We start from the raw sequence: 27,661 nt of genomic DNA, 5'->3' as shown, positions 1-27,661 counted from the left end.
CATACATTTTGGTGGACGTTAGAACGTATTCCCGTTGGGCATTTGTCCGTAATTGGCATTACTGAGCCATTGGGTATATGTATGTTTAGCTTTAGTAGATACTGCCAGTGTTCTGGTGTGCCGACCTGCACTCCCACCAGCTACGTGGGAGACTCGCAATTGTTCGTCCTTGCCAACAGTTGGTATGGCCAAGCTATTAAGTTTGGCCCTCCTGGTGACTAAAATAATTAATTTTCACAACAATCCTGTGAGGCAGGTACTGCTATAAGCCCCATCCTACAGATAAGAAGACTGAGGCTACAAAGAGGAAGCCAAAGACCCCACCCCGACAACACAGGATGTGGGTGACAAGTGGGCAGCAGCGGGTCTGCGGGATCCTTGTGCACCTGTGGCCATATGTAATTTTAAAGTCAGAAAACGTGGGTATGCCAAAACGATAGGTCTTTTATTTTCTTATTTCTGTCCATCTATTCCATTTGATAGCAGAAATGCAATGTGCTTACTTCCTGGCCCAGTGAAGTGAGTGTATGATCATTCAGGCATTTCAGGGGTACACTGAGTCGCATTGAGGGTTCTTGTCCCTCTTCTGTCTAGGGTCAGAGCTCCATCCTGCAGAGCTTATGTGGTCATGGCATGGAGTGGGTGATGAGGGTTGGAGGTTGTTTGGTCATTGGTCATCATCCATCACCTGTACTGCTCAGGGAGGCAGGCACACCCCACCCTGGCTGGTTGTGAGTTGTCATCCTTGGTTTCTGCTCTGCTGTGGCATGCCTTCTGGCTTGGATAGTGTAGGTTCACCTAGGTTCACCTAAGTTCCTTTGATTACATCTCACAAGCCCCTTCCTGGTCATCTATCCCCCCTTTGAGCAACTTCCATGCTGTTTTAGGGCTTCAGAACACATTTAGAGGGTCTCTGGGATCCCCGCACATTAAGCATGAGCCTGAGACACTTCCAGGCCTACCTGCCTAGGCACACCCAGCTGCTATTTCTACTTAACTGATCCCGTATTTTCTCATCATGGAAGACCTTAGATATTCCTCAAAGACCAAGGCATAGATTCTCTCTGCTCTCAGAGCCCGCAAAACTTTCTGGGGTTCCTAAGCTCTCCCTATTCCTGAGCAGAGAGGATGGGGGGAGGGCAATGCTCTCTCTGCTGCAATTTTCCCCCCACCCCTCTCCTTTTGGAAAATTGGTGCTGGTGTCATCATACCTTCTTTTCTCTAACTCTGCTGTTGCTGGCATACAATTCAAGATTTGAGTCCTTCAGCTCCTGGGCTTTCAGTGCTCCAAAAAAACCTTCTTGCTCTGAAGAGTCGATTTATTCTAAGAGTTCATTTTGCAAATCAAGATCCAAGAATTTGACTTTTTCTGCATTCAGCGCTCTGGAGTAATAAGGTGATCTGATTTTTAGATGGAAGGCGTAGAGTTTGGAAAAAGAAGAAGGAAGGTCAGAGATCTTGTGGGGACTGGATTACTTCTTAGCTTACATGCTGTCCTATGGGCTGGAACACACCTCCAGAGTTCAGTCTGTCCCGTGGGTAGGTGCCTGACAAAGGGAGTGTGAACTGACTTCTGGGCAGCAAAGTCCCATTTTAGATGCACTGAGAGAGCTGGTGCTCATAGGAGTTCTCCAGGGAACACTTAAACAACAGTGAAACTCAATTTACAAAGGGAGGTAATCTCTGGAAATGAATTCACCATAAAAAGCAGATTTTCCCACCTGGACTTGAATGCGAGCCCTTTAGCTTCGTATGCTGCAAACAGTAGTAAATCAGAAAATATTCCTGGCATTTGAGGGATGCAGCTAAAATTCAGTATCTGGGCTGTGGTGGCAGTAATATAGCTGGGGCTGGAGCCTCAACCTTGTTCCACAGTGGCTGTGTGACAGTGGGAATGTCTCTTCTCTTTGATTTTATTTCCTTTCTCTATAGAACAAAGAGCTTTGATTACACGGCCAGCTTTGAAGCCAGAGGAACCCCCCCTTTCCTCGCACTCTTACTCACCAAGGGGACTCTATGGGGGCCGGTCCTTCCTGACCTGGGCTGATGATTATGGATAAATGAGTGGGGATGAGTGGTCACCAGCCTGCACCTGACAGTCCTGTAACAGTCTTGTCCATCCTGAGGAGAGTTTGAAGGACGGAGGGCTGATTCGGAAAGTGTGGGGCTAAATGAGTCACCTTTGACAGACACTGCTGGCCCCCTCTTAGCAGTAATTCATCACTGAGACCCTACTACAGAGGTTTCTCAATTACCCTGGGCTGAAGAATCACTTGGAGAGCTTGTTTAAAAGGCAGAAAAATCTGCCGCCAGGGAATCAGATTCATTAGATCAAGAGTGGACCCAGGAATCTGCATTTTTCTTGACTCGATGCCAATTATTTTTTGAAGTAAAACATTTTTTTAAAAAAGATTTTTTTATTCATTTGACAGAGATAGTGACAGAACACAAGCACGGGGAGCAGCAGAGGAAGAGGGAGAAGCAGGCTCCCCACTGAGCAGGGAGCCCCATGTGGGACTCAATCCCAGGACCCTGGAATCATGACCTGAGCCAAAGGCAGACACTTAACCGAGCCACCCAGATGCCCCAAAGTAAAACATTTTTGAATATGTAATATATTCATATGGCTCGAAATCCAAAAGGTAGAAAAGAGCATAAAGTGAACAAATCACCCCAACCGCTGTACCCCAATCATCTAGTTCCTTTCCCCATGAGGTAAACAATTTCTTGTGTATCTTTCCTGAGATAATCAATGAATATAAGAGTATATGTGAATAAATGAAATCTGCATTTTTTTTTAAGATTTTATTTATTTATTTGAGAGAGAATGAGAGCACAAGAGGGAAGGGGACCAGAGGGAGAAGCAGACCCCCCGCTGAGCAGGGAGTCCGACGTGGGACTCGATCCCGGGACTCCAGGATCATGACCTGAGCTGAAGGCAGTCGCTTAACCAACTGAGCCACCCAGGCGCCCTGAAATCTGCATTTTAAAAACAAGCATCTCTTGGTGATTCTAACATTGGGGAGGTCCCCAGACATATTTGGAAAAATACCCTTCTTCATGCTGGGTCCTCAGGCTGGGTGTGTGACCGGGCATTGCTCAGTCCTTCCTGCTCAGGATGTTTAACAAGAGTTTGCAAGGTGCTACCTTGTATGCCACGGGCAAGGGAGCAAAGGGGTTGCAGTGGGCCTTGCCTAGGGACCTGAGTCGAGCCGCAGAGGGCAGGGCTGTGTTGTGGGGAAAAAAGTATGAGAGCTGTAGGTCCTTTCATCTCTCTGCCATTAGCTGTTGCACCTGGCAGACACTGGATACCACAGCTTGCAGACAAAGACCTGGTAACCCAAGAAGCTGCTTGGCCTCCCTGCCCAGTCCCATCCCAGAAGAGCTGCTGGCCTCTGGTTTCCTTAGGGGGCCCTGTGTGCAAGTGTCTTTTGTCTCCCTGGCGTCAGGAATCCCATCACATGCCTGGTGGTTAGGTGAGACAGGCGCCTCAGTCTCCTAGGGAGGGGTGGCAGTGTTCACCCAGCAGCAATAGGGTGGAGTCCCACAGAGCCCCTGACTGGATGGCATGGGGCTGGGGGGGCAGTGTTCTGCCACGAAGTCTAACGCCTCTCCTTTAGCGTTGGCTTTATCCCACGGACCCAGCCGACTTCAGGGAGCATCCCATGCAAGAGTTCTGTGCGTGCTGCACCCTGGCTGCCTGGTTCCCCCCCAGAATCCCGCAGCACTGCCTCACACACACGTTTGCTCAGTACTCGGTACTCAGTACACGACTGCTGAGTGAATGGATTTTCGCTGCCAGTGAGACCTCCCTTCCAGACTTGGGGTTTTGCTGCAACAATGGTTCTTGTGGCCTGGAGGCCTCTGCAGAAAACAACGGTAGGAAACAAGGCTGAAGAGCACTACACTGTGTTGTTGTGAATCTGTTCTGAGGTATAAAGCTGGGAAAGGGCAACAACACTTCACCTCACGGGTTATTGTGGACAGTGAACTAACGCATGCTGGGCTCAGGGGATGTCGCCGAGGGCCCGAGAGGAGTCTCAGAGCGGTAACCGCCACTGCCCATCTGTCACTCTTCCTCCAGGCTCCCTTTCCGCGTCATGAAAGGAGAGCCACAGCCCCTCCCCCACACGAAGCCCTCCGCGCCACACACCCACTCGCACTTTCTAGGCTCTTCAGGGCTGGGGTCTTTAACTCGGCTTCGGCCAGCCCCTGCCTGAAGGACCCTTGCAGGCTGCGGAGTACCCCAGCCAGTCCCGCGTTCCTGCTTTAAAGGACAGCGAGCCGCGCTTGCGGGGGTGGGGCCGGGTGGGGCGCGGGTGGCGGGGGGGTAAGAACGAAGCCCTGCCCCGCGCCGTCGCGCCCGCCGCCGGTCCGCGCCCCCGCCCCGTCCTCCGCCTGCGTCAGGCGATCTCGGCGGCCAGCCCCGCCGGCTCTGTGACGCCACGGGGCCCGGGGTCCTCGGCGCCTGCGCCCGCTCCTATAAAGGCCGCCGCCGCGCCGCGCCGCCGTAGTGGCCTTGTTCTCCGCCTTTCTCTTCTCGTAGCTGAGGCCGCCCTGTTCTTGTCAGCCTACGGCCCGCAGTCTGCCTGAGACCGAGCACCGTGAGTGGCCGCCGACCGAGCGGGAAGGGGCGGTGGCGCCGTGGATTGCCAGCTGGGTGGCCGCACGGTTGCGGCTTTGGCCTGCCGGAGGCGGGAGGCACCCGGGCCTGGCCTCCCTCAGGCCCAGTGGAACCCGTCGCGGACCTGTTCTCGGGAGGTGCCGGCGGGCCCCTCTCCTGGCCGCGCGTCCTCACGGCGCCTCGTGGGCGCCGGGGCGGGAGAAGATGCGAGCAGGGCCGGGAATTGGCCCTTCCTCGCACGGGGCGAGTGTCCGCCTGCGCGGAGCTCGGTTGCAAGGCCCAGGCTGCGGCCCGGAGCCTCCCTTGGCCCTGAGCCTGCCGGCCTCGGGGACCCAGGGCGGGGATGGCGGCGGGGCTTTCAGTGGAGGTCCCCAGGCTGTCGTGAGCGTGGGCGTGTGTGCGTGTTTGTTGTTTCGGTGTCCGGAAGGAGCGTGGCGGTGGGACTCTGGGAGCGCTGGATTTTTCGCTCCCACCCTTTCTCTTCCTTTTATCCGGCGTCACTAGTCACCGGTCCTGGCTAACTGTGCTTGGGCCGCATGTTTGCCCAGCAGGCTGCCTGCGCCTTCAGAATTTCTCTCTCCATTATTTTGCCATAGCTTGGAGTTGGTGAAACAACTGTTGAAATAGCAGATGTTCTTATGGCAGTGGCGTGACTTTTAGGAGGCCCAACTCTTTCAAAGCCAGACACTTCAAGTTTTACAGGAATTGGAGGTTTACCTGGATAAAGATCTCAGGTCTGGCTTTTGGGGTCATGAATTTTTCATCAGAGCCTCACAATAGAATGTATCTGTGTCGTAGAGCAATGCAGACTTGTCCATTCTGCTTTCAAAAAGGTGTCAGAATTCGGGTCACTGAAAACACAGGTTTTTCTTTACGTTGTTGATAGAAACTACTTCATGCCAGTCATGGAGGGTGATTGATTTTCAAGATAAGGAACTTAAGGAATTGTCTTGAGAGCATGTCAGAATCTCGTCCATTATCATCATTACACTTTTGCACTGAATTCTAGCTCTATGACATTAAAAAAAAACTTCTCTTTGAGTATTAAATTTGGGATCACAAAGTGCATTCAGTTACAGATTAACCCATTGCCTCCCTGCTTATTTAATAAGATCTCAACTCCCTAAAGAGTAACTTAATACAGGAATTTGACTATGACTAAGCAGATGTGGTTATTTACCATGAGTTATTTGAAAGAAGTATGAAATGATCATCGTGCTTAAAAGTAATTTTATCAATTATATTGCCAGACTTGTCTTTCTGTAGTATTCATTCCAGTACTATGGAATATAAAAAGAACATAGAATGTTTTGTAATTAAAAATTGGATTCCTGTTAAAATATTTCTTTGGGGGATACCTTTTGTTACTGCCTTGTCACAGGGAAGGTCCTCTGCTCTGGCCCTTCTCCATTGAATAGGATAACTGCATTATTGGCAAGCACTAAGCAACATGGAGGAACAGACATATTTGTGAACTGAAAAGTGAAATCTGAATCTTTCCAACCATGGATGAGTGAGAGCAGGATATTTCAGTGGCTGATTTTAAAATATAGCTTTACCTTTTTGCTTTCTTTCTCTGACAGCTTATTTGGGGAATGGAGATAATTGCCTAAGAAAAGCAGAATGAATATATTAACTGATTTAATGGAGGCTTTGATCCTAAAATAGGTGCAGTGAATGCTTTAAAAGCCAAATTCTACACTCTCGAGTTAATAGTGACATTGCAGGATTATGAATACCTGAGAAGCATGGGCCTTTAAAATCTATATTTGATATTTGAAGGGATCATGAAGTAATCGTAGAGTCAGGTGTTGCTGCCCTTCCTCCTTCCCTCAAGACTCTGAAGATAAATTGATGGCTTAGAACTTTTCATTCTAAATAAGTTTTTTTTGTTTTTTGCTAGAACTCAAGTCCTTTGTAGTTAATTGCTTAACTAATTTTTATCTAAGAGGTGCCTTTTCCCCAATGACTCAGAATTAATCTGAGTTAATAAATACATTTTTGAAGCAAGTAACATGTAATTTCTATGAGAATTTTAGCAGAACTCAAACTCAGTAATGAAAGATAAAAAGGACTGTTAAATTTAAGTACCTTATTTGGTTTAGCAGATTGGATGGACATTTGTTTATCCTTAAAGATATTATTATCTTATATATTTTACATTGATGCAAACATAAAATAAGAATATTCTCATATACTCTTTGGATCACAACTCATTTTTCACTGGTAAATCTCAGTATTGGAAAATTTATATCTTACTTTGTAGCTTTATTTTGGACTGACTACTCTCTGGTTTGCAGGAGGTTTACTGTGGCAGCTAACTATTCAGATGAGAGTAGTCAGTATTTAGTGAAAGCAGAAAGGCAGGCAAAGGGGTGCCTCGGTGATGCAGCCCGTTAAGCCTCCGACTCTTGGTTTTGGCTCCAGCCATGATCTCAAGGTCATGGGATAAAGACCCACATGGGGCTCTATGCTCCGCACAGAGTCTGCTTAAGATTCTCTCTCCCTCTGCCCCTCCCCAGTGTGTGCGCACACGTGGTCTCTCTTTCCTGCTCTCTTTAAAATAAATATATCTTTAAAAAAAATGCAGGCACAGACTAAATGAGTTTATTTTAAATATATTTTGCATTCAAAATATAGGATATAACTCTTAAATTTATACCAGTAGTGAGTTCAGTAGGGCAAGCCCTAAAAACTTGTGTTCCTAGGAGTTATACTTTGAAAAAATGGACAGCAACATTTCTATGCTAGCCTGTGAATAACCATTTGCAGAGTTTTACAGGGTTATATAGATACTACATGGCCTTAGGATTTTATAGGTAATAAGTTAGAGGTCTTCTAAGAACAGACTATAGTTTATGAAATGTATAAAACTAATCTCTCTTAAATTTCAAATTCAATATAATACCTTTTTTTAGATGCCTTCAATTAAGTTGCAGAGTTCCGATGGAGAGATATTTGAGGTTGATGTTGAAATTGCCAAACAGTCTGTGACTATCAAGACCATGTTGGAAGGTAAGTTTATTAGAAAACCTGGGTCAGGGGAGAGAGGAAGTAATTAGTTGGAGATAACCTGTGAACATTGAATTTATACAAGTCATCACAATTTGTCACTAAATGCTCAGGAGTATGAAAGGGTCATGTTTACATTTTTTAAATTAAAGAATTAACTGCATCTTTCTGATAGAGGACATCCTTTCTGCATTGTTTGAATTAATGGACTTTTTTCATATAGATAAGACCATAAGCTAATACTGAAGTGATTTCTAAGCATCAGACAATGACCCAATTCTGTTTCAAGTGAGTATGGATTCAGTTTCTAATGAGAAAAATAAAAGGCTCTGAAAAAGAGATACCTTCCTATATGTATCTAAATACAGTGCTTTGTTTCAACAGAGAAGTAAGCTGAGTAGGTGGTAAACTGAGACGTCTTTTTTTTTTTTTTTTTAACCAAGTTTTCCATTTTGTCCATTTTGTCATTCCTCTGAAATTGCTGCAAAGCATATACACAGCACATTGAAGAAATAAGGTTAGAAAACAGGTCCGGAAACATTTTGAAACTTTAACTAGTTAAAATCAATCTTAATATTAACCAGTGGGCTGACGGACATTAATAGTATGTGGAGACATTACAATTCAGTTTCTAGCATTGGTGAAAAAAAATTAACAGTAATAAGACTGTTCTTTAGTATTCAAATATAAAAGGTTTTTATGTAGCTTATGCTTAAGTGAAAAGTTATGTGCCAAGCACTAGCTATGGGGGTGAAAGGAAGATAAGTGAGAAATAGTCTTTGCTCTTACAGAATTTAAAAAGAAGACAGACTGTCACATGGTGTAATTAGTGTGTTAGTATAGTGTGCTGAGTGGTGCTGGGGGAACGTCTTGGCTGATGTTATTTTTCAAGCTTGTGGAGAGACTACAGTGGGTAGTACTAATGAGGTGATAATTTCAAATCTAGTAAAATTAGGGTGTTTTGGGAGATTATTCTGAGGTAAAGTAGACAAGATGTGTTAGAGAAAAGTAGAGTCGAGGTTTTTGGTTGGGGTTTATTGATATGGAATGAGATTGTGTTACTGTAGTTGGTAGAACTGAAGAATGGGTTTGAGAGAAATGGGAAAAAAATGACTTTGAGGTGACCATGTTAGGTATGTTTGATCCCCCTGCCCAGAAGATTTTTGTAACAGTCTGCTAGGCAGTTGAATATGTGGATCTTGGCCTCTGAGCTGTGGACTGCTGGAGATACATAGACTTTGTGTGGTGGATTATAGGAGTATTTATCTATGGGAGTAAATGAGGTTGGCAGTCAGCTATATTGGAATGGCAGGCAGGTGGTGTTTCTCGAGTAAAAGTCAGAAGTGGAGAATCGGTGGAGTAAGATTTATGGAAGCCAAGGGAAGAGGGAGGCATTTTGAGGTGACCAGAATGATTATCACGTTCATATACTGCACAGTTGTCATTTGGAATTTCATAGTAAGTTAGAGGATTTCTTAATGGCGTTTATTAGGTGTGGTAGAGGCAAAAGCTAAATTGCAGAGGGTGTGTCTTTTCTAAGCTGGTGACTTCTGTTTGCTGATAAAAGCTGAACATGTAACTCTTTTTTGGTAATTAGTACCAATCATGTGGCACTTACAGTCTTGTATCCTGGTAACTTAAATAAAGAGATCACTTCTATTAAGTTGTAAACTCCTTGGTACATCCCACAGTCACTGTTCACCAAGTACCTGTTGAATGAAGAACTATGGTATGGTCACTAATAAAGAGTGAAAGCAATCCAAGTGTCCCTAAAGGCAGGTGAGTAAGGCTTTATCTAGAAGATGTAGAAACTGATTCCCAAATTTGCTGCCTGAATACTTGCTTTGACAATGGCAATGTTCTTTATTTCATCTTAGTTGGTGTCTGGCACACTAATCTGTCCTGTGCTGCTTCAAAGAAGCATTTGCCAGCGTGAGAACATAGGGCTCCGTGAAGGTTTTCCTCGCCTCTGATCACCGAAGCAAGGGGAGCGATAGACAGCAACAGTTAAATGATTCTCTTCTTCCATAGCCTTTTGGTATCAGAGGGTGAATGGTTTTAAGTACCACTGGTTTATATAGAATTCTGACTGGTTCAGGATTGGAGTCTATTGAATTTGGCAACTTACTGCTTTTCTTGTTTTGCATCTGCGGTATCTCTGATAATGGTTTTTTTGTGACTTAGAAAACAAAAATAAAACCTAATCACAGGATAATCAGAAGTGAAAATCTTGGCAGGTGTACATGTGGATTGACTGATTTGTTCAAGTCCAGGTTGTGGTATCAGGATACAGTTGTCTTTCAGAAGTCCTTGAAACTAAATAGCTTAAAGGAATGACTGTTGATACTTGTGCATTCAGTCTAAAAGTAGAAAAGACATTGTACATCCTTAGTTTAAACGCTAGAGAAGTGATCTTTTACAACTGTAAGGCCCTTATTTTTAATACGACTTAAGTCTTCTTCCAAATAATGTTTGGATCTAAACTAGTTGGTCTTCTGTATTATGTTTTCTGTACTATCTTGATTCCCCAAACACAAGTATTTTATATAGTGTAACTTTGTTTTCTCCCCTCTGATTAAGAATACTTCATACTTGTACAGGAAAAGCAAAAGTGGCTTAGTCCAAATTGACACAGTCATTTTTAAAGTTTTACTCTAGATTAAGATGGGATCAAGGAGCAACATTAGTAGAAAGGAGGAGGGGAAATGAGTGATCCATCTCTACAGGAAAATAAGATACTTCTTGAATCTAATCTTTACCACTCCAGTGAAACTGCTCGTTAAGCTCCGTGACTGCCGTGTTGTCATGTGCGTCGTTTTATGTTTGATTTCTCATCTAGACCAGTTGACACCATTTGATCATCCCCTTCTACATTCCACTTCCAGGATACTTTAGTTACTACTTACTCACTCACAGCTTTTTGTCTTCTCATCTTTAATGCTTGTAATTCCCAAGGGCTGGGTTAATCATTGAACCTCTTCATCATATTTATACTCCTTCATTCCCTTGGTCATCTCACCTAGTCTGATAGTGTTATAAGCCATCTATACACCAATTCCCCAAACTATCCACAATTCTGATCTCTTTTGGTGTTTAGACTTGGCATAATTTAACTGCTTGGTCTACCCTTGCATCTCTAATAGGTACCTCAGACTTAGGAAACTAGAGTTCTTAATTCCCAGCCCTTCACAGTAACAGTTCTCTGACAGCCTTCCCCATATCAGTTAATGGTAACTGCAATGGCAGTTTCATCCATCTAGTTGTTCATGTCATAAACCTTAGTCTTCCCTGACTCACATTGTGCTTGCCATCTGTTGGCAAATCTTTTTGCCTCTGCCATCGAAATGCGTCCAGAATTGGATCATTTCTTCTTCCATGGCTGTAAACCTGTATAAGCCACTCACCGTCTTGTGCTTGGATTATTGCCAGCCCCATAGTTGATTTCCTTCTTTTCTCTGCTGCTCTCTACCATCTCTTCCCAATACAGTAGTTAAAATATTTGAGACCCTGTTACCGTCAGGTCCCCTGTCACTGGTCTCATCTACTTCTTTCACCCTTGCTAACCATGCTCTAGTAACACTAGATTGCTTTAGTGTTATTAGGACATTCCAGGCTGTCCTATCAGAAGGCCTTTGCATTTGTCATTTCCACTGCTTAGGTGTTCTCTCTCCTTTAGAATTTTACTACAGTGTCATCTTGTCAGTGAGACATCTTGAGCAGTTCTATCTAAAATTGCAACAATTCTTTTCTGTCCTCCGGTATTCATTGCTGACTCTCCATTGCCTGGGACACCTGTTACACATTGGAGCTCAAATGGTTTGACTCAACACTGGCCATGTCAGCATAACTAATACTCAGCTATAACCAATATAGAGCAGAAGTAACTTGCGGCCTCTAATACTGGTACTTGCTAACTATTAAATAACTTTGGGCACCTCTTTTTTAAGTCATGTAGAAACTGAAGGACAGACCCGTTAGCATGAAAAATACTCTTATTTAGAATCTTTAATTTTTATTTGTTTTAAAGATTTTATTTATTTGCCAGAGAGAGCGAGCGAGCAAGCACACAGGGAGAGCGGTAGGCAGAGGGAGAAGCAGTCTCCCCTCTGAGCAAGGAGCCCGATGTGGGACTTGATCCCAGGACCCTGGGCTCATGACCTGAGCCAAAGGCAGACGCTTAACCGACTGAGCCACCCAGGCGTCCCTAAGTAACAGGGATTTTAATTTTAAGTTTTTTCTTTGGACTTAACCGATCACTTTGAGAATTTGGAAGTTAGTCTTTTTACTAGGACAACCTGTAGATTCAAAATTATAGATAATATGTATGTGATGAATAACGGGTATACTCTGAAATTGAGTCCCTCAGCCCACATTGTTGTTAACTTCCCTACAGAAAATATTGTTAACAATTTCTTATGTATCCTTCTGGAGATATTTTAAAATTTAAATACATAAGTGTAGGGGTGCCTGGGTGGCTCAGTCAGTTAAGCGTCTGCCTTCGGCTCAGGTCATGATCCCAGGGTCCTGGGATTGGGCCCCGCATTGGACTCCCTGCTCTGTGGGAAGTCTGCTTCTCCCTCTGCCTCTCCCCTTGCTTGTGTTCCTGCTCTTGCTATCTCTCTCTGTCAAATAAATAAAATCTTAAAAAAACAAAAACAAAAAACAACAAACAAAACCTTAATCCTGAAATCATACCCAGTATGTATGGAGCTGCCTGCCTTATTTTTGTCAGTGGCTGCATGATTTGTTGTGTGTGTGTATATATACATCTTTGGGCTTTGGATTTTAATAGATTGAGATTCTGTTACTTGAAATACTTTTTATTCTATTTTTCTAAATGCTGCCCATCTAAAGAGTTTGGTATAAAAAGTAAGGATAAGGGTCTGGCTTCAATTCCCTCCCCCCCACACACATGGCTTTCCAGTCATCTCAATCCCCCTTGTTATTAAGTTACTTTTCTTCCTCATTAAGGATTCTGTTTATGTAATATTCCTGTATTTGTCTACTCATACAATTTAATATAGTTTTGGGTGGTTTATGGACCTCTTGTTAGAAACTGCTTATTTTAAATGCTCATAAGAGAACTGTTTCAAGTAGAGGATTTTTCATGGTCTTTTAGACAACATCTTACAAGGTACTTGAGATGTCTGGTTGGTGTAAATGTTATAATAGAATTAGGAAATAATGATAGCTCTTTCCTGGTTTTCTTAGATTTGGGAATGGATGATGAGGGAGATGATGACCCAGTTCCTCTCCCAAATGTTAACGCAGCAATATTAAAAAAGGTAAGGTAACAAACTATGTACCTGAATATGTACTTTTTTTTGTCATTTAACATCTTGGTGATCTTCCTATACTGCTACATAGGTAGCTTCCTTACCCAGACAGATTATGACTCTAGGTGTCTGTTGTATTTATTTAACCAGGCCCTGTGAATATTTGAGTTGTGTAGTCTTTTTTTTTTTTGGTAGACTCCATGCCCAGTGCAGAGCGCAGCGTGGGGCTTGAACTCACCACCCTGACATCAAGACCTGAGCTGAGATCAAGAGTCGGACACTTAAGCCGACTGAGCCACCCAGTCACCCCAAGTTGTGTAGTCTTTTTGATAAAAACATTTAAATTACTGAAATATAACAGTATGTGCTTAGCAAAAAGGAAAAAATTTTTTGTTTGTCCACTGAATAGCTGTGCCTCAAAGGGAGCTTGAGAACAAATGTACCGCCACTGTTGATCACCTTACCTTGTGTTTAAGCATAAAAGGCTCTTGACATTGAATAGAATTTTAGTGTTTCAGGGCACATGGCTCCTTAACAGAGCCAGCTATTTACTTGCATGCTCATTTGGAGAAACAGCACCTAGTTTTTACAGGGCAGAGGAAATAAGCAAGGCTTAGAGATGGGAATGGTTGGTTCCATTTGGCCCCTTTCTCAGAGATTTTCAAAAGTCATTAGCCATATGCAATTTCATCTCCTGCTTTCTCTTGACCCTGGTGTAAGATGCAGCTGTGCTGCATATTTTTCCATGTCTTACCATAATTGGCTATTATCAGTTCTTTTAATTGCTCTAGACTGGGTAAAAAGTGATTCTCTAAGCCTGAACATTTTTTACATGTATTACTGGCCATTTATGTTTCCTGCTTTGTTTTCCTTTGCAGGTCTTTCTAATGGGCTTTAAAAAAAAATTGTTATAAATATACATAACATCAAAATTACCATTTTTAACTTTTTTATGTAGACAGTTCAGTGGCATTAAGTACATTTGCATTGCTGTGCAGTCACCATGACTTACCATCTCCAGAAATTTTTCATCATTGCAAACTGAAACTCTGTACCCTTTAAACAATAACTCATCAATACTCCCTGCCTCCAGCCCCTTGTAACCACTATTCTACTTTCTGTCTCTATGAATTGGACTGTTGTGGGTATCTCCTGTAAGTGGGATTATACAATATTTGTCTTTTTGTTTCTGGCTTACTTCGCTTTGCATAATGTTTTCAAGGTTCATCCATTTTGTAGTCTAGTGGGCTTTTTATAGGAGTTGTTTATATAGCATTTCTATCACTTTGCATTGTCTTATGTCCATTTATATTTTATGGTTTAGAAGCTTTATATTTTATCTAGTTAGATCTTCTGGGTATTGTCTTGCAATTAATATTATATACTAATGTAAAGTGCATCTAAAAGGACTTAGTTTGCACTCATTCAAATGCCAGGTATTTTTTAGGTGCTGGAGGTATAGCAGTGAACCAGAGAGGCTCTGCCCTTAGGGAATTAACATTCTAAAAGTGTGGGGGAAATGTATAATGTAAGAAATATTTCAGATGGGAAAGCTATGGAGTGTAAGTGGGTTGATTGGTGGAGAGTTAGCTATTTTTAAAATAAAGGTGGTCAGGAAATGCCTTACTGAGAAGTTATCTTTGAACAAAGACATGAATATGTGGGGGAAGAGAATTGTGGGCATTGGGATCAAGTGCAGTGACCCTAAGACAAGAGCATGCTCTACCTTTTGAGGAAAGGTGGAGAGGCAAGTGTGGTGACTAGAGCATAGTGAACAAGCAAGGAGTTAGTACAGAAGGTCAGAGTTGATGGGCTGGGTGATACAGGGCCACTTCTGAGAGTAAGTTTTTTTTTTTTTTATTTGCATTATTAAGTCTTAGGCATATTTAAACTTACATGCTGAATAATTGCATGATCCAAAAACTGTAAAAGTACACAGTAAAATCTCCCATCCTTGTCTCAATCTGACCTGAAACTCCCTCAAGTAATAATAATCAACATTAATTTTTTTATTATTATTTTTTTAAAGATTTTATTTATTTATTTGACTGAGAGAGAGAAGACCGTGAGAAAGGGAACACAAGTAGGGGGAGAGGGAGAGGGAGAGGGAGAAGGAGGCTTCCCGCTGAGCAGGGAGCCCGATGCGGGGCTCGATCCCAGGACCCTGGGACGATGACCTGAGCAGAAGGCAGACACTTAACGAATGAGCCACCTAGGCGCCGCGCCCCTCAACGTTAATTTCTTACATGCTCTCTTTTTTTTTTTTTTTTTTAAGATTTTATTTATTTATTTGACAGAGAGAGACACAGTGAGAGAGGAACACAAGCAGAGGGAGTGGAGGGGGGAGAGGCAGGCTTCCTGCCGAGCGGGGAGCCCGATTCGGGACTTGATCCCAGAACGCTGGGATCATGACCTGAGCCGAAGGCAGGCGCTTAACGACTGAGCCACCCAGGCGCCCCTCTTACATGCTCTCTTAAGAGTTTTTTTTTAATGCCTACATAAACAAATACTAATTGCTGTTTTTTTTAATACAACTGGAATACTTCTTTTTTTTTTTTTTAAGATTTTTATTTATTTATTTGAGAGAGAGAGAATGAGAGACAGAGAGCATGAGAGGGAGGAGGATTAGAGGGAGAAGCAGACTCCCCGCCGAGCAGGGAGCCCGATGCGGGACTCGATCCCGGGACTCCAGGATCATGACCTGAGCCGAAGGCAGTCGCTTAACCAACTGAGCCACCCAGGCGCCCACAACTGGAATACTTCTTAAAAAGATAATATTTCATGAAAACTCCTAGCTTGGCTTTTCCTTCTAGAATAGATCTTTCCTTTTTTACCTCTGACAGTATAATTTCTTAGCTCTGCCTTTTTTTTTTTTCAGCATTTTTTATTTCTCCAGCATTATATACTATGAACAAAATTTGATCATACAGAAAAGTGATATTACACAGCAAAACCCCCTTTACCTGCCACCTAGATTCTACAGCTTGTAACACTTTCAGTGTTGATTTAGGCCTTTATGATAGTACATGTGGCCTAACCTGCTTCCTGAAACTTGATATATGTTTATTCCCCTATGAAGGGGACATTTCTGCTTTTCTTACTTTGTTCTTACACTCCGTAGTCTCGTGGTATTTAGAATTGCTTGGTGATAATGTATGCATATCCTCATCTTCACTAGGTATAGGTAGTTGCTAGATTACTTTTCAAAGGGATTATACCAATTTACACTCTCCATTATAAGAGTTCATGTTATCCTCACAATGTTGCCAGTGATGAGCATCAAAATCTTTTTTTTTTTTTTTTGGTCATTCTAGAGTAGGACCTGACTGGAGTATTGATTTTTGTATCTAATGAAACTGCGCATTTTCTCCTGTTTGAGTATTCAGATTTCCTTTGTGAATAGCCTGTTCATATCTATAGCCCGTTTCTTTGTAGTGATTTTTTTTCTTTTTAAAGTAAGCTCTATGCCCAATGTGGGGTTCAAACTCACAATCCTGAGATTGAATCACATGTTCTACTGCCTGAGTCAGCCGGGTGCCCCACTTTGTAGTGATTTTCAAAATTTATATTCTAGAGGGTAATCAATTACTTGTTCATGTTGCACATATTTTCCACTCATTATCCTGTCTGACGTTGTGTATTTTTTTTGCGAGGAGCTTTTTAATGCGGTCAAAATAGCAATCTATCTGCAAGGTTTGCTCTTCTCTAAGATCTTCCAGCCTCTAGGGTTGTGAAGATTCCTCAAGCTTCAGTTTTGCTTTTCAAGCTCGGCCAGTAATTTGCTTACTCAAGTCAGCTTCTAGCTAGTTCTTAGCCCATTGTTAGGAATAACCTTGCCCCAGTAGTGGCATGAGTACCTTGTGACATAATGCCACAAAGGAATGAACTTTCTTTGTTACAGGTCATTCAGTGGTGCACCCACCACAAGGATGACCCCCCTCCTCCCGAGGATGATGAGAACAAAGAAAAGCGGACAGATGATATCCCTGTTTGGGACCAAGAATTCCTGAAAGTTGACCAAGGAACACTTTTTGAACTTATTCTGGTATGTTTCTTTTTTTCTTTTTCTTTTTTTTTTTTTTTAAAGATTTTATTTATTTATTTGAGACAGAGAGAATGAGAGACAGAGAGCATGAGAGGGAGGGGGGTCAGAGGGAGAAGCAGACTCCCTGCCGAGCTGGGAGCCCGATGCGGGACTCGATCCAGGGACTTCAGGATCATGACCTGAGCCGAAGGCAGTCGCTTAACCAACTGAGCCACCCAGGCGCTCTCTGGTATGTTTCTTAATGCATTCTTTAAGATATCTCTAGTTCAGAGCCTTTAGCACTTGTAAGAGAGTTTGTTAAATTCACTGTTACTGAATTTTAATTCTCTCTCAACTCAAGTATGGTGGTATATTTAAATTCACATATTAACAATCACGTTAAATGCAAATGGTCTAAACAAAACAATTAAAGGGTACAGGTTGTCACATCGGATTAAGAAAAAAAGGTTCAGCTATGGTGTCTCCAAAACACCCACTTTAAAGACACACTTGATTAAATTATGATTAAAGATTAAATTGTGCTAACAGTAATCAAAAGAAAACTACAGTGACTATTTTAAAGTAGATTTCAGAGCAAAGAATATCAGCAGGATTAAAGAGGGTCATTGCATAATGGTAAAGGAATCAGTCCAATATTAAGAGGACATGACAGTTCTACATGTTTATCTATCTAAAAGATTTCCAAAAAGTGAAACAAAAACCAATAGAACTCAAAGGATAAATAGACAAATCCACTGTCTGCTGTCTCCCCTTAATTGATAAAACAAGTAGAACGAGTAAGGTTGTAGAAGATTCAAATAACACTATTGACAGACTTGTTCTGATAGACATTTATAGACCATTAAATCTCATGACATGCAATGAATGCATTTTCAAGTGTGTACTATTAAGATCGACATGTTCAAGGTAAAACACAAGTCTCAAATTTGAAAGGATTCAAGGCACACTGTTTTCTGATCACAGTGAAATTAAATTAGAAGTCAATGAGTGAAAGCTATCTGGAAAAACTTAAGTAACTTCTCAGTAACCCATGAGTCAAAGAAGAAATCAAAAGAAAAATTGGAAAAGAGAATTAGAAATTTTATGCCAGAAAGTGTTTTGATCTGAATGGAAATAAGAGCCAACATACGAGAATGTATGAGTTGTAGCTGAAGTAGTATTCAGAGGGAAGTTGGTAGCACTAAAGCACCTGTACTGGAAAAGAAAAAAGTCTCAAATCAGTGATCTAAGCTTTTACCTTAAACTAGTCCAAGATGAAATTAAACCCAAAGAAAGGAAATGTTAAAGGTAGGAGCATAAATTTATGTAACAGAAAACAGGAGAGAAAACCAAAGAATCTAAAAGCTTACTTTTTGAGAAGATCAGTAAAATGCAACGCTGTTATTGCTTCTGCCTCTGTAAATACTTCTGTCAAGATTTGCCATGTGGTGCGTATGTGCCTGTGAGCACACACCCACACCCACAAGTAGTGACCATTCTTTAGCATTTGAGGTGGTGTGGTTTGCTATTACAGAAGGTGTAACGAAGGGGATGTATGAAAATATTTCACCAAAGAATCTGATTTTCCCTTTAATTTCATGAAATTAGCATTTTAAGCTTAATTAGTATGGATTTACAGTCACTAACTTTGGATTTAGTTTAAAACATCACATATACTTAAATGAAAACAACACTTTCCAGGCTGCGAACTACTTAGATATCAAAGGTTTGCTTGATGTTACATGCAAGACTGTTGCCAATATGATCAAGGGGAAAACTCCTGAGGAGATCCGCAAGACCTTCAATATCAAAAATGACTTTACTGAAGAAGAGGAAGCCCAGGTAAGTTGCTCACAGCTTGTTCCTGATCACATGCTTTTTTAAAAAAAAAGTAAAACTCAAAACATGCCTGGAGATGGGTCTCTGTCAAGGAGACTTGACTTTCTGAAAGATGATAATAGGTACTTTCTGTGTCATAAAAAATACTCTTGTCGAGAGATTGGTCTGTGAGTCTAAACATTTACATGCTACCGCTCTTGTATAAGCATAAGAACAATTAGTTTTCAACAAAAGGTGCTCTTTGATATTTCCTCCTTCACAGTTACTGATTTGGGCACCTGGGGCCTTAAATGTAAGCCATAACTATTTGACTTCAGAACAGCAACCCCTGTGGGTGTTCTGCCAGGATACTTGAAAGCAACTTAGTGAATGGGGGAAGAAATGAATGAATAGATCAGTGCTGACACAGCTACAGACTAAAATAATGTGAATGAAGTATCTGAATTTGCTGTCAGTTCTGGTGACTGAAGCTTTAATTGCCCCATTGCTTTTGCTTTTTTGATCATTTCAGCAGGGCAGAATAAAAACCTGGGGAGGCGAGGAAGGGTAAGGAAGTGTACTCATAACTGGGTATTTTTCTAGTTTTCCGTCTGTCCCTTTGTGACCCTCCTCACAGGCTGTTAATGAATCATTAGGTGGTAGTCTTAAGAAAGACTACTTAAGGTACTTCCTTCTATCTGTCTCTTCTAGGTACGCAAAGAGAACCAGTGGTGTGAAGAGAAGTGAAATGTTATGCCTGACACTGTAACACTGTAAGGATTGTTCCAAATACTAGTTGCACTGCTCTGTTTATAATTGTTAATATTAGACAAACAGTAGACAAATGGCAGCAGCAAATCAGTTGTTTAAGCAGAATATTGTCCTCCTTGCATGTGTAGTTTGAGTACAGATTCCAAACTTATGGCTGAGTTTCTTCTAGTATGGATCAAAAGTTTCTTTTTTCTTTGCTCTAAATAAACCTGAACTGTGGGTTCTCTGTAGAAGGTGGCATCTTGGGCTTTCCGAAACTCTCTTTGTAAAGCGATTTCTGCCTAGTTTATTGTCTAGTTAACTTTAGTTTAATGACCTTTTAAAAGTTGGCATTGTAAATAAAACAAGTTGAAAAAAGTTTTCTGAAATAGAATTAACAACATATTCTTTTTATTCATGAGTTGGAAACTGGAAAAAGGCTACCTGAGGTAAATGTTTTGAGTGGGGTTATTAGGATGTCTTCCAGCTTCCTGGAGTCAAGGAGTACCCCTGGTATTGATTAGCCTGTATGTAGCAGGGCTCCCTTAATTGGATCTAAGGACTTGTTTTTGCATTTTTAATCCTCAGCTTTGAATATGTTGGCTAGAGACTCAGTTACTACTCAGTTTGTGGTTTTGGGGGGAATATAGCCAGTCTGTTAGCTTTTCGATTAAAAAAGACAACCCACCCATATGGTTATGTCATCTTCTTATAATCATTGATCCCATGTGGGGGAAACTTCACACTACTTGCATGTAAAAAATAATTTAACCTTTAACGTTAAAATGTCTGGCAAACCTAGAAAGCATCCATGAATGCAAGATACTTTCAATAAAAAATAAGTTACGTAGTAGGTGGTAAATGGTTTGCTTTTGTGTACTTAACTGTGTCTCTTCACTTACTATTAAATGAGTTAAGTATATGTATGGTTCTGTAGCTGGAGACTGCTTGCAGGAAGTTGATGTCCTAGCTCGCTGGAGGCTGCTGACCTAACCATTGGGTTCTGATAGACTTGTGTCTCTTCTGATTGTCATGATCTGGTTCCCTGGAGCCAGTGCTTCAGTTCTTACTGGTGCACGTGGCTGCACAGGACTGCACTCACTGTTCCTAGCTTCTGCCCTACAGTAGAATGAAGTTTTCTTGGTGCTTGAGATGGCTCACAAATTGTTATCTTTTTCTTTCCTCCTTGTGCTCCCTTTTCTCTTGCTTTCCCATTTAGCATCATCTCTATTCACATGTAGTCCTACTGCATTCTCTCCATGTTTACTGTGAGCTGTTTTGGCTCAGATTATTCGCTGGTAGTAGTTTGCCTTTATACTTCACTTCTCATTTGCCCTGAATCTGTATCTTGTTTAATAAAGTCCCATATACTATCTCACATGAATTCCTATTTGTCGTCTGTACCAGAGATTGCAAACTACAGCCCGTGTGTGGGTGAAATCCAGCCCACAGCCTATTTTTGCAGTCTTTGAGTTAACAATGGTTTTATGTCTTTAAAGGATTATTAAAAAATCAATACAGGAGACTGTATTTGACTTGAAAAGCCTAAAATGTTTATTCTCTGGCCCTTGAGAGAAAAAGTTTGCGACCCTTATGACTGCTTCTGGATCCCTGATTCCCTTTATTCTCAGGAATTAGCTTGTTTTCCATCTGTCCTGGGTTCACTTGGGAAGGTAGCAGAAATCAGTCCTAGCTGGAGTGTCTCACCTTTAATTCCCACCATAACAGTTCTTGCGAAAAGTTTAACCACCCCCAGCAAGATCTCTAGCATGATTGTGAAAAATAGAACTCTTGGACACCTGGATGGCTCAGTCGTTGGGTGTTTGCCTTCGGCTCAGGTCATGATCCCAGGGTCCTGGGATCGAGCCCCGCATTGGGCTCCCTGCTCCGTGGAAAGCCTGCTTCTCCTTCTTCCACTCCCCCTGCTTGTGTTCCCTCTCTCGCTGTCAAATAAATAAAATCTTAAAAAAAAAAAAAAAAAAATAGAACTCTTAAATGAAAGTTCAGGATTGTTAGCACATGCCTTGTGTAGTTTGGAAAGGAAATAACGGCTTCCAGGGGACAAAACCTATTACTCTTCTCTGTTAGTTCTGAATCTCTATAACCCCCAAGGATTGTTGGGATTACAGGTCTAAATAATGGCACTACCCATATTTAAAGGACACTGGGATCTTTTTGAATAGGTGAGACTGAGTGGACAGACAATATAGTAGTTAAGATTTTTGTTCTCTTCCTGATTTTCTGTAGACTGTGGCCCTAGGCTTTAAATAAAACGTCCTGATAATCTTAAACTCTCAGGTTTCATAAAGATCTGACAGCTCCTATAAGAGAAAATAGGCCATTTTTAGACATTGTGTGCCCACATCAGTCACGGGTAGGGTGCTCAGAGGCACTGCAGACTGGCTGCTGCGTGCTGCCTGCCCTATTCGCTCTTGCCTGCTAGTTGCTATTTCTTTAATAAGTCTTCCAAGAGTTTTCTGGGCCCTCACCTTACCCAGGGAAAGTGAGTGGCTCTTTCCCATTATCCATAGTAGCCAAATCTGTCTCCAGAGATACACTCTCTCCTACCCTCTCACTTCCCAGCTGTTCTAAACTAATACTGTGGCACCAAGTCATACTGTGAGGCTGGATTCCTGTTTCTGCCTCTTGGTGCCTACCTGGCCTCGGGTAAGTTGGAAATGGTAGCTATGTGCAGAGTGGTGCTGTTGGTGATGAAGACCCCCGTGTGATAGTTCTTTGGCTTCTCAGCTTTTCATTGACTGTGCCACTTATGAATGAGAGTAAACCATATTCCTTCTCAATATTAGCTCATTCCTTTTTCTCTGACATTGTCATGGATTAAGGATGTGCCCCCCCTCAAACAGATTCTGGTAATTCTTACATTGTAGAAGCAAGTTATGTCATTTGAAGTGCTATTATATTTTGTATTTTATTAGCTTGCCTTCATAAATCTACCTTTAATACACAAGGTACGTATTGCTTTGCAATTTTTATATTTTTCCAAAGATCCACAAACATCCCAGTAAGGTAAAAATTCCTGAGCAGCATTGCAGCTGTGATCTGTTGATTCTGCACCTGTTGGAACATATCAGCTGCTAGAATTAAACAAGATCTTTACCATAATTTGGTCGACTATTAGGACTGTGCCCCAGTAACATGAATTAACGGTAATGAGGAGCTTAGACTGGAACTAGCTGGAGAAGAAGGAGAGTAAGTCACTATGAGCATGTGAATCAGGGCAGGCAGATATTCCAAACCACATGATCTCTTAGTTTACTTTTGTTGTTGTTGTGTGTGTGTGTGTGTGTTTTTAAGATCTTACCCATTTATTTGAGGGAGAGAGAGAGCATGAGAACAGGGTGAGGGGCAGAGGGAGAAGCAGCAGACTCCCTGCCAAGTAGGGAGCCCAACATGGGGCTTGATCCCAGGGCTCTGAGCCGAAGGCAGACACTTAACTGACTGAGCCACCCAGGCACCCCAATCTCTTAGTTTATTTAAAAATTGGCCAATTCTATAGTTTGTTTGCCGATCCAAGGGAAATTAAGAAATTAGATAGGTCGCCTAGACTCTTATAGGGCGATTTATACATGCATAGGAAGTACTTCCACAAGTTAACTGAGAGAGCAGCAGACCTCTTGATCTGAGCATTGTTCACTCTATCCATGGCCAAAGACGCTTTTATCTTTTGAAGCTTAACTTCTGCCACCCCTTCCCATTTGAAGATGTTTCAGAGCTTTCTTTTTTCTAAAGCTCCCTATATATTTAAATGGGAAAGAATCAAATGTTCTTCCTGTGAAGTTGCTTGAGCTTTAAAAAGATGATAATCTTCAGTTATTTAGTTTGTATGAAAACTGATTTCTGGCTAGTACAGAAGAGAATTAGGGGAAAGATTGCTAGTAAAGGGAAAGCCTGTGAAATGGCTGAATCTCTAAAGTAGCTCCTAGCTTCTCCTTTGTGGGAAGTGTAAGCCATGGTTTCTCTCTTGGGAGCTTTTGGTGTAGCTAATGAGGCAAAGCATAAATACTGCCAGGAGGGGATGAGGAACCGTAATAAAAATGTTCCTGGACAAAACAAGATTAATGAGTAAATGGGGGTTCTAGGGCTGGAAGGGCCTAAGAAAGTTTCTGTGAGAAGAAACGAATTGGTGGTTTTGGTTGGGGATGGAGGGATGCCATGGTGAGGGGGGAAGCAGTGCTCAGTCTGGAACTACCAGCAGAGGGTTGGGTGTCAGGTCTGCTGGAGAGTATAGGCTGGAAAGACACATTGTGCTGGATTAGTGATAGAATTTTGGTGACCAGGAGAGTGTTGATCAGACCCATGTCAGGCAGTGCAGTTCTTGGGTGGTTGAACTAAAACTTTCTTTTAGTATTGTACTAAAGGATGTGATGGGGGATTTTGCATTTGGAGTCCTAATTGATGCCTTTGTTTACTGTTAAAAACCTCTCTCTAAAAGGCAGAATGAGTAAGGGAACTGGATGTGCATACCAAGACGAATGATGTGAGAAGTTGAGAATATATCCCGTGGCCCAACATTGAGCCTTTTGGACACCTTAGCAGGATAGACTGAGTGCTGTCCTTACTGTTGAGCGGTCAGTGGATATGAACCTTATTGGTGGCATAAAGATGTTGGTCAGGGAGCTCTCGTTTGATGGATTTCCAGTGTGGGACTTGAGTGATAGTTTAACTCACAGATGATATACTTGCTGCCTTGTGGCATCTTCACACTGTTGGCTACATCTGGTGTGTGTGCCAATACCGAGAGGCATTTTGTGGGAGGAATATAGAATAGAGTTGCTTACAGTATCTGTTCTCATGACCTTCTGACAGTGCTTAACTTGAAACCTGATCTGTATGCCAGCCTGCCTCTTCTTTCAGTCTGAGAATCCACCTAGTCCATCAAAGTGCTCTCAGTTTCAATACTTCGCTCCTGTATTGTGCAAATGCATATTTGTCCTTGCTGTGCTGAGTGTGCTCTTTTACAGCTTCTCTTACCTGCTTCAAATGCTCTGCAGAGACTGGAGGCTTATAGGATGGGTGGGAGTAGAGAGAGCTACACTGTCAGAAAACTACATTCAAGAGGAGTTTCCAGAGTGGCCTGTTTGCTGGCTTGGTTTCCTTTGTTCCTTCGACCTAATTCCTCCATATTTCTCCCCTTCCCCTACCCATTCCTCCTCCCCTCCCCTGCCCCAAAATTGACTGCACATGCTTAAAAGAATAAGCTTTCAGATAAAGGAGAGAATACCTGAATGGAAAAGGAGGATCTGGTCCAAAGCCCCAGGTGAACTTGAAAAGAAGTACCAGCTTTGAACTACTGTTTTCTATATAATTTATAGCTGATGAAATACTCCTTACTCTGCGTGACTGAACTCCTGAGAAATGCTAAGAGCTAGCACAGTTCCTACCCCTAGGACAGAATTTGCTTTTTCCGGTTAAACTTCTCTGCCTAATCCCATATTATTATTATTATTATTTCGAAAAAATCTCTCCTGACCTGAGCTGGCTTTTATTCTAGCCAACCGACTATAGGAATATCCTCACCTATGTCTTCTGCTGTTTAAGTAGTAAAGTTAGGGCTCTTCTCAGACCCCTTTGGCCCATTGTGGACAAATAGACCAACAAAGGTCCATTAGTTGCTCCAGGCCAGTAGAAAGCCCAGGAGCCTGAATTAGAGTTCTGGGACAGAGGTGATTAGAATAGTCGGCATTGATGGAGCCTAGGAACCAGGGTCTGTTTGGGTGGTCAGCTCTCTTTCAGGGACCCTTGGTGAACTCTTAAAGCTCTGGGTAGACCTGAGAAAGTCATTATAAAGCAGCCTTTCTAACTTCAAAGAAAAGCCAATCAGCTTTTTTGTATAAGGAATTGTTCTTGGTCTCAAATCTTCTACTTTGATATATAGGCCTGACAAGTCTTTGTTACCCTTGCCCTTTCTAGGCTGTTTTTCTAGAAATGCATGCAGGAACCTATTTCATTTCTTCTTTGGAACAATGTAAAGAATCAGTCTGTTTCCCGGCACTTGTGGCCTTTCTAGCCAGACTTACTGTACACTCAGTAGAGTGGGCAGCAGTGCTTTAGGGACGTTCAAAAGATAGTGGGGCGCCTGGGTGGCTCAGTCGTTGAGCGTCTGCCTTCGGCTCAGGTCATGATCCCAGGGTCCTGGGATCGAGCCCTGCATCGGGCTCTCCGCTCAGCAGGAAGCCTGCTTCTCCCTCTCCCACCCCTGCTTGTGTTCTCTCTCTCGCTGTCTCTCTGTCAAATAAAATCTTAAAAAAACAAAAAAGATACAGCTAGAAGAGTGGCCACAGGGCTTCCTATATATAAAAAAAAGGGCGGGGGGGATGTGTTCAAATTGAGAGACTTGGGCAGGCCGTGCAGCTTGCTGAGCTGGGCCTTCCCCGTGAGTGCAAGAGAACTCACTGCAGCACAGATGCCAAGCCGGTTTGCCTGTTCTCTTCTGGGAATGTGTAAGGGAGGTTGGGGCATCTTGTCTTGTGAGGTCTTAGAAACAGGGCTAGTTCTTGGCTTGCAGGGAGGTGGGACTGGTGTACTATTTGAAATTGTATTTAGGACCTCACTCTCAAGTCACCTGTGGCCTCAGGAATGTGCTGGTGTGATCTAGGAGGATTTGAGTTTCCTCTTTGAAGTCACTTTTTTTTGAGGCTGGTTTGATTTTAACAAAGTTGCCAGAGCTCCCCTCTGTACCCTCCCATACACAAAGGGTGCATTGTTCCTGTACCCAATGTGCTCTAAATAAGACACCAAATCAGATGCAGCAATCCAGTCTTGCATAAGCCTTAAAATGTAGTTTTTGAAACAACTAGGCCAGAGTGGAATTCTTTAAATGGGACAGATGTCGAGAGAATGGTCTCCTCTCGTACCCTTCCGGAAAAAAAGCAAATCTGGGATTACAACTTCCAGTGGCCTACTTTAGATAGACACTACTCTGGAAGATGACTTTATTTATAAATATTTTTAAACATAAAATCCCCAAAATAGAACTCTGTGAAAATTACAATGCATGGTGACTTGGGATCTTCTTGCCCAGCATTTTTATTTGCTTGACCTACTGAAGTGGTTTTGCACCTTCTACATTCATGAGGAGTTTGAGGAGTTAATGGTATTCTTAAACATGATGGAAACTGCTATTAAAAGGGAGGCTGTAGATTTATCAAACTGGAGAGGTTTTGTGTAAAAATAGGAAGATACTTTAAGCACCCAATTAGCTTTTGGGAGGAAAGGGTGCTATTAAAATGCTCTTTCAAGTTTTCTGATACCAGCTTATGAGAGACTCCGGTTTGCTTCAAAATAGGATGTGTGCTTGTGGAGTATTGGGTCTTTTCTCTCTGCGGGAGGAAGATGGAGCCTAGTGGTTATGTGGGTCTGTGGTGGCAGTTTACGGCCCATTCCCATATGCAGGCTGGCCTGTCCCTGCATCACTTGTGAGGTCCGAGGATTGGGGAGTTTACACTTAGAGGGAGATTAGCTCTTGTGGTTGGAAGGCCGGGCAGGGCCTAAGCCCCAATAGGGAAGGTGAGGAAAGTAATCTTTGGCTTCTGTTGATTGAAAGTCTTGAGAACATGTGTCCCATGACAGAATAAACCCCAAGTTTTATGGCTGTGGGTAAGAAAAGGAGAGTGTCAAGCTCTATTACTGAAACAGCTTATTCCTTAGGGTCAAGCTTTGAAAAAGTATCTTTATTCTCACGTTAAAAAAGTTTTTGTTTGATGATGCATTAACAATACAAAAATATTTTGAACACTACAATAGTCCTTTTCTTTCAAGACTTCTTGCAACACTACACTAGAATATATGTTCTTTGGATTCTGAGAAGCCAGTGGCTAAAGTCGGAACTAAAGGCTTTTGTTGAGGGATGTACGGGTATAGGAACAGCCCTTTTTCTTTGGATTCAGGCTATGTACAGTGAGGAAGAGGGCAAAAAAAAAATTAAATTAAAAGTTTTTTTTTTTTTAAGGCTCAGGGTTGAAGCTTGGCTCAGAAATGGGTTAAAGTAGGCTGTGGTGAAAACCCACTGACTACCACTAGAGGTTCTCTGGGCTCCTTGCTTTGATGGTGATGGTCCTTCCTGCAGCCCCATCGGGAAACTGAAGCTGGCCTGTTTCGTGCTGAAAGGTAGGCACTGGCTGTCATGAGGTTTGCCCT

The 27,661-nt window shown here is 42.3% G+C and overlaps 1 protein-coding gene across 1 annotated transcript; it reads left to right on the top strand.

Moving 5' to 3' along the window:
- Positions 1–4,468: 4,468 nt before the first annotated feature.
- On the top strand, positions 4,469–20,882 carry SKP1 (S-phase kinase associated protein 1). The gene is made up of 6 exons (XM_035014136.1): positions 4,469–4,604; positions 7,543–7,639; positions 12,848–12,921; positions 16,814–16,957; positions 18,638–18,778; positions 19,466–20,882. The coding sequence occupies exons 2-6, from the start codon at positions 7,543–7,545 to the stop codon at positions 19,499–19,501; spliced, it is 492 nt and encodes a 163-aa protein (XP_034870027.1). The 5' UTR covers positions 4,469–4,604; the 3' UTR covers positions 19,502–20,882.
- Positions 20,883–27,661: the final 6,779 nt, after the last annotated feature.

Source organism: Mirounga leonina, unplaced genomic scaffold (genome assembly GCF_011800145.1).
Source record: "Mirounga leonina isolate KUSES-001 unplaced genomic scaffold, KU_Mleo_1.0 Mir_168, whole genome shotgun sequence".
NCBI classification, from domain to species: Eukaryota; Metazoa; Chordata; class Mammalia; order Carnivora; family Phocidae; genus Mirounga; species Mirounga leonina.
Note: the sequence above shows the minus strand (reverse complement) of the source record. Positions and strands in the feature narration are given on the sequence as shown.

Coding starts and splice junctions, on each gene's coding strand:
- SKP1 (XM_035014136.1), top strand. CDS start 7,543: ATGCCTTCAATTAAGTTGCAGAGTTCCGATGGAGAGATATTTGAGGTT. Junction 12,922..16,813: donor ACGCAGCAATATTAAAAAAG/GTAAGGTAACAA, acceptor TCTTTGTTACAG/GTCATTCAGTGGTGCACCCA. Junction 18,779..19,465: donor CTGAAGAAGAGGAAGCCCAG/GTAAGTTGCTCA, acceptor TGTCTCTTCTAG/GTACGCAAAGAGAACCAGTG.